The 7,714-nt window shown below is 42.0% G+C and overlaps 1 protein-coding gene across 1 annotated transcript; it reads left to right on the top strand.

Annotated features, from left to right (window-relative positions):
- LOC140586430 (uncharacterized) lies at positions 1–5,382 on the top strand. Its single transcript, XM_072708270.1, has 3 exons — positions 1–189; positions 2,013–4,679; positions 5,353–5,382. Exons 2-3 carry the CDS (start codon positions 2,013–2,015, stop codon positions 5,380–5,382), a joined length of 2,697 nt encoding a protein of 898 aa, XP_072564371.1. The 5' UTR covers positions 1–189.
- The last annotated feature ends 2,332 nt before the right edge of the window (positions 5,383–7,714 follow it).

Genomic DNA, 7,714 nt, shown 5'->3' with positions numbered 1-7,714 from the left:
AGGGTGATGTCTATCAGCAATCGTGTTTGAGGTTTTCTTAAGTTGAATAACATTGAAAGGTATATCAACTTTACATGGTGTTTTCAATGAAGGTGACTGTTGGCAAATGTTTATGAAATGAAACTTGTGTGTCACTTTTCTCTGCAGAGTTGTGCTGGACTGCCACCCTTGAGGAGAAAGTGATATACGGTATGCTTTGTGTACTTAGACAACATACACTGACATACACTGTGTGCAGAATTAGGCAAGTAATATTTCCGGAGATATTTCTTGCCAACAGTTGGGCAGAATTATACATTCTGAAGTTTTTCTTTTGCTCTAAGTAAATGTACTTAGAGAAAATGTTACATTATAGTTTCACAAAGGAAAATAAAAGAAAAGCACTTCTGTGGGCACAATTATCAAGCAATCAGAAACTAAGTGGATTTTTTTCACTTAACTATCAACAGAAATAATAATGAAATTGTCTGAAGTCTATATAAGGAACAACGAACGTCACCAAGTTTATTGTCCTGTATCGTCACCTTTATTCTGAATGACCATCATCAGCCTGTTTGCCATTGAACCACCGAAGTCTTTGTTTTGATCCTGTCTTATATTAGCCACGTCAGCTAGGACTGTGTCCCAGATGCTGATCTGAGAAGTGTCCTGCTTGCTTGGTAAATCTCATACTTCACTCGGGCTGTGTAGCTCTTAATGGGCGTTGAGTCAGGCGATGATGACAGCCTGGTCATAAGTCAGTGACCTTTTTTGTCTAATCTATGGAATACTTTGATGCATGGGAAGGGGCACTGTCTTGCATGCATATCAAGGAGACAGGCACTGTTGTGCATGAATATCATAGGAAGGGGCAGTGTTCTGCATGCATGTCATAACATTTTTGAAAGCTGCTGAAATTTCCTCTAGAAATTGGCAGTAGTTAATTTTATACCACCTGGAAGTCTGAAAGAGCCAACAAGTTCATCACTGATAACTGCAGCCCACACCATCACTTCTCCACTGCCCTGTGGGTGCTCGAAGAAGATGACCATCCATGGACCTATCCATCTGCTACAAGAGTCACTCTCACCTCATCTGATTTTTTTCACAAAACCTTTATAAAATCATTCTTGACATGTCTGTGTGCATTCTTGACTTTTTAGCTTGCATACCTTTATTGCGTAGAGCTTATATTACAGCAATTCTGATCCTAGTGATTTCATGTAACACACTACAAAGTGCTTCCAGAGCGTTCAGATTGCAGTTGTTAAAAGTGGTGGCATTTGATTCTAAAGTCTTCTTTTTAATTGAACACATAACTTTGGCAGTTATTTTGTTGCCTCGCTATATGCTGCTTCCATCCTCTTTGTGTGTTGCCCACAAAACAATCAATTGTACAATAATTATGTTTTGAATGTTTAGCAGGTTTGGTTATTTCGACTGGCACTTTAATATTTTGATTTTCTTCTGTCTGCAAGGTGCTTTTCTGGCCCATTTCAGTAATCATAAACATGCTTCATTCTGCATAGGAAAGTATGTTTTCCTGTTATCAAAACAAAGTACTCAGATCAAAAACCAAACATTTTGCCATTTTTAAACATTCTGTTTTAGGTTCATCTGGACTGAAAACATTGGTCGACAAGATACAAATAAAGTACATGCCTAATTCTGCACACAGTGTACATATCACAAACGTGGGTCAGTTAGTGTTGAGGTGAAACTTTTGTGTGTAATGCAGATGTGACAGGTAAGTGTTTTGTCTGATTAAAAAAAAAACATAAGTCATGAGGCATATTTATTTTAGGATAATGAGTGTAATGGTTAAAATTCAGTTTGTAGGTTGTGTAACTTCCAGACAGTTGCTGAGTCAGCTGCATCACTGACTTACTGTAAGTGGTGAGAAAGCTGTTAGTGGAACTGCTCCTGATTGATGTGCACTATGTATACACATTTGATGGCTTTGTGACAACATCAGTGCAAAGTACAGTTGCAAGCAGGTGTGCTTCTCCCCCCCCCCCCCCGTTCATCTGCAGATGCCTCGCACAAAGGCTTCCCGGCGTTCCGCAGCAGCGAAGAAGAGGCTGTTGGACCGGCAGCGAGCTCCTGATAGTTTTGATGTGGCTATGACTGATGACGGGGTTAACCCGTTTCCCCCCTCTCGGAATACCAAAACGGCGATGACTGTGACTAATCGGACGAGCCACAACCAACGGACTGACCCCGCTGCTGCTGCCGTCCATGTCGTGGCTATGACTGATGACGGGGTTAACCCGTTTCCCCCCTCTCGGAATACCAAAACGGCGATGACTGTGACTTTCCTGACGAGCCACGACCAACAACCTGAGCAGGCCGCACAGCAGCGGCCTGTGTCCGTCATGGCTATGACTGATGACGGGGTTAACCCGTTCCCCCCCTCTCGGAATACCAAAACGGCGATGACTGTGACTTTTCCGACGAGCCATGACCACCGGGTTCCCGCCCTGGGTGCCATTTGTAGGACCGTCGACGAGTTCTGTATGCCTTTTCTTGATAAAGATAAGGCAAGGACGGACGAGGTACTGCAGCCCCCTCATAAAAGAAAGGCTGCAAAGTGGACTGACCCCAAAAGTGAACCAGAATGTGAACCAGCATGCGAACTTGAAACAAAACTTGAAACAAAACTTGAAACAGAACTTGAAACAGAACTTGAAAGTGAACTTGAACTGAGAAATACCCTGGCAGTGCCAAACTATTACCCAACCGTGGATCAACAACAGCATGTGAACCCTGTAACTATCTGTGTATCTCCTCATTTTCCTCAGGCACGTGCAGTGAGAGGCTCATTCCATCAAGGACACCCACGATTTGGAGTCAACAGTAACAAGCAATGTGTTGCTAATAGTTTGATTGCTATAGTAACGTGTAAGGTAAAGAATGTTTTAACCTGGTCAGTCACAGACATTGATCAAGTGCTGCTGAAAGGAGATGACCTCTACACTACCATCAGAGATGCTAGGAGAATTGGAGATGCTTCTGGGTATCTGTTAGTTAGAGATCTACCAACAGAGTACACATTGAATGGTGATAAATATGAAATAAACTACCATGATGACATGTTTGTTGGCTTGTTTGGTGTCAGTGAATATGGAGATATGGGTGACATTTTCATGTCAGCTGATGCAGCGGTAAGAAGAGTATTCTCACAGTATGATGCGTGTCTTTTTACTCTTAAAGTAAATACATGTGCCATCATTAAGCAAGGGTCATGGTATGTGGTGATCGACTCCCATTCCCGACGAGGAGATGGAGCAAGCGACGCATCAGGCAGAAGTATATTGGTGTGCCACTCTACCATAGATTCTTTGCTAGACCATGTGGATACCCTAGGACTATCTTTAGATGCAACAGGGGAACAGTTTGAGATTACAGCTGTGAGTGTGACTAGTCGAAGCATCCTGCACCAGCATCCAGATGGCAACTGCCCAGCCACCAGCGTCAACCAGCTTACCAGCATGTCAGGCCATCCAGACGGTAAGTCCTCAGTCACCAGTGTCAACCAGCGTACCAACATATCAGACCATCCAGACGACAACTCCTCAGTGACCAGAGTCCAGCAGTTTGCCAGAATGTCAGACAGCCAATATGGTGTGGTAAGGCCAAATGTGACACATGGTACAGACCCTGAGGTTGATGTCCGTGTGAACAATGAAGGTGATGTAGTTTTTATCAGTGAGCTACGCAGTGAGCAGTTTCTGTTCAGTCCTTTGACAATCCAGCAGCAAAGAAGGCTTTCCTGTAAGCTTGGTGTGGTGTACATTGATCATGGCCATGTAAACATGGATGCAGAGTTTCCAATGGGTGATCCTTGCAGAATGGTGCCAATCACTGGTGATGGCAACTGCTTTTTCAGATCTCTGGCTTTTGCTATTACTGGAAATGAGAAAGAACACAGGAAAATTAGGTGTGCTATTGTTGCTCACATACTAAGAAATGAATCCAGGTATGTTGCTTGTCTTAGAGATGGTCACTCTTCTGTCACTGAGTATGTCACTGCATCACGGATGAAATATGTTGGTACTTGGGCATCTGAGGTAGAGATTCAAGCTGCCGCTGATCTGCTTGGTGTGGATATTTTCACATACTCTGACAACAAATGGTTGAAGTACTCCACATGTATTGGTTCTGATCAGAGAGGTATATACCTGAAACATTGTAATGAGTCACATTATGAGGTTGTAATTTGTGTGAAAGGGCATGACACTGAGGGTTGTGCAACACAATGCTCTGAAATCGATAACACACCATCTGAAATGGCATCAAGTCGACGAAAACTTGAACGAGAAAAAAGACGGTATGAAGTAAGTATGGTGTACAAGGAGGAACAACTTGAGAGAAGCATAAAGCGCTACCGTGAGGATGAAGTGTACAGAGAACATGTTAAACAGTCAAGTATAAGTAAGTATGCAACAGATATGGGGCACCGCAAATATGTACAGCAGTCAAGTGTGAGCAAATATGCAACAGATGATAGACACCAGCAACGTGTAAAGCAGTTGAGTGTGAGCAAGTATGCGACAGACGTTGAACACCAGCAACGTGTGAAGCAGTCGAGTGTTAGGAAATATGCCACAAATGTTGAACACCAGCAATGTGTGAAGCAGTCAAGTGTTAGGAAATATGCCACAAATGTTGAACACCAGCAACGTGTGAAGCAGTCAAGTGTAAGTAAATATGCCACAGACATTGAACACCAGCAACGTGCGAAGCAGTCAAGTGTAAGTAAATATGCCACAGACATTGAACACCAGCAACGTGCGAAGCAGTCAAGTGTAAGTAAATATGCCACAGACATTGAACACCAGCAACGTGCGAAGCAGTTAAGTGTTGATAAATACAAAACAAACAGCGATTTTGCTACTGCAGTAAAAAAGAGAAATGTTGAGAAACGAACTAAGCAGAAGGATAAAAGAACAGATATTGCGTATGTGATCGAACAATTTGGAGAGAAAATAAATACAGGCCCTGTATACATTTGCTCAGTTTGTCATCGAATGTTGTTTAAATACCAAGTTGTGATATGCAGAAAAGATGAATACCTAAAAAAATCACAAGGAGTTGCATTACTGGCAATGCAGTGCATAACTGACACATACTTACACAAATGTATAGATACTTGTTCTGATGATTGTAGCAGTCTGTTGGGCCCTACAGGTTCATTATGGATTTGTCACACATGTCATAGAAAGATTCTTGATGGGAAAATGCCAGCAGAGAGCGTTGGAAACTGTCTAGCTCTAGACCCAGTTCCTCCTGAGTTGCAGTGTCTAAATACTCTGGAACAACATCTGATTGGTATTCATATTCCTTTTATGAGAATTGTGTCTTTGCCAAAAGGTGGACAAAATGGTGTTCATGGTCCTGTGACTTGTGTCCCGTCAAGCATTTCGAATGTAGCTGAATCTTTACCAAGAGTGAATAATGATGACCTTATGATCCGTGTGAAGTTGAAGCGGAAGTTAACTTACAAAGGGCATTACAAATATGAATTTGTGCATCCAGAAAAAATAAAGAAGGCTTTGGTGTATCTTACAGAGAATAACAAATTTTATAGCAATGTGCAGTTCAATGATGACTGGATTAATCCCCTGCAGAAAACTGAAGTGCCTGGTGATGTAAGTGACATACATGCAGATGAAGAGCGTAATGAAAATAACATGGAGGATGAGGAGATGGATGAAACTCTGCATGATAGACAACAACATGGCATGCACATGGATACGTGTCTTCAACCTGTCGACATAGCACAAGAGGTGTTGGATCAACACTTTGATGGAATCATGTCTATGGCACCTGCAGAAGGAAACAACCCAGTGAGGCTTCTAACTGATGAGTCAAATGAAGCTAAATGTTTTCCAGTCCTTTTCCCAAAAGGAACAGGCACTTTTCATGACAGAAGGAAGGGAAAACTGACACTGTGTAGGTATTTAAATACAAGAATTCTTAATGCAGATGGACGTTTTGGGAAAAACTTGGACTATATATTTTATGGGCAGTATTTGTCTGAGCTTCAGCAGGTTGTGTCAAATGTGTCAATTGCTGTGAGAAAGGGCTATGATGCACGGGATAAGTGTCCTGTCACATCAGAAACTTTGACAAATAAGGAGTCTCTACAAAAGATGTTCAATTTTGATGAAGGTTATAAATTTCTAAGACCAATCAGAGGCACCCCTGTTTTTTGGCAAAGTGTTCAGAAAGATCTGTTTGCAATGGTAAGACAGCTTGGTATTCCCACATGGTTTTGCTCATTTTCTTCTGCTGATTTACGCTGGAGAGAACTTATGACAGCAATCTTCAAACAAGATGGCATAGATGCATCAAGTGCTGAGCTTGACTGGTCAGAAAGGTGTGCACTGTTGAAAAACAATCCTGTGACAGCTGCCAGAATGTTTGATTATCGATTCCACTGCTTCCTAAAAGATGTCATCATGTCAGAAGCACAACCCATTGGCAAAATAGTTGATTATTTCTACAGAGTAGAATTTCAGCAACGAGGATCACCTCACACTCACTGTTTGTTTTGGGTGGAAGATGCGCCTAAGGTTGGCAAAGATGATGAAGATGAGGTATCAGCTTTCATTGATCAATATGTGACATGTGAAATGCCAGAGGGTGACGATGAAATGCATGAAATTGTATGTAGTGTACAGCAACATAGTAAGAGGCACTCAAAAACATGCAAGAAAAAAGGGAAAACTTGTAGATTCAATTTCCCACGTCCTCCAAGCAACAGAACATTTGTGTCATCATGCAAAGTTGGAGATGGTGAGACAGACGGACAGCCCCTGAAAAAAGAAGTAGCAGACGCTATCATGAAAAAAGTGAAGGATGCTGTACTAAACCCTGAGGCCAACTATGACTCTGTTGATTCCTTATTTAGTACAATTGGTATCAGTCAGGACATATTTCAGGCTGCGTACTCAAGAATCACAAAGAAAACTACCATTGTTCTTAAGAGGAGACCATGTGAAGTGTGGGTCAACCAATATAACAGAGACCTTTTACGCTGTTGGAATGCAAACATGGACATTCAGTTTGTGGTTGATGCATATTCATGTATTGTGTACATCATTTCCTACATTTCCAAAGCTGAGAGAGAGATGGGACTGCTACTGGCAAATGCTCAGAAAGAGGCCTCCCAGCAAGGTAACCTTGATGCAAAAGAAGCTCTTCGCCAACTTGGCAGTGTTTTCCTGCACAATCGTGAAGTTTCGGCCCAGGAAAGTGTTTATCGTCTGACTAACATGAGGTTGAAAGAGGGATCACGAAAGGTGCAGTTTATCCCAACCGGAGAAAATGTGGTAAAAATGAGCCTTCCATTGAACATCATACGGAAGAAAGCTGAGTGTGAGAATGAGGATGAACAAGGTATTTGGATGAACAGTATCACTGATAGATATAAAGCCAGACCAGAAACAAAAGAGTTTGCAGTAATGTGCCTGGCGAGATTTGCATCTGAGTACAGAATACTATGTAAGTCTCAGAGCTCATGCCCTGGAAGTGTGCAGTTGGACAGAAAATTAGGATTTGTGAAGAAAAGGACACGCACAGAGGCAGCCGTTGTTCGGTATGCTCGCTTTTCACCCACAAAGGACCCAGAAAAATATTACCACAGCATTTTGCAACTTTTTCTGCCACATTATTTCGATGCACAATTAAAACCTTCTACTTTTGGCAGTTACCAGGAATTCTATGAGAC

Source organism: Paramormyrops kingsleyae, unplaced genomic scaffold (genome assembly GCF_048594095.1).
Source record: "Paramormyrops kingsleyae isolate MSU_618 unplaced genomic scaffold, PKINGS_0.4 ups60, whole genome shotgun sequence".
Classification (NCBI taxonomy): Eukaryota; Metazoa; Chordata; class Actinopteri; order Osteoglossiformes; family Mormyridae; genus Paramormyrops; species Paramormyrops kingsleyae.
This window is presented reverse-complemented; position numbering and strand designations above follow the sequence as displayed.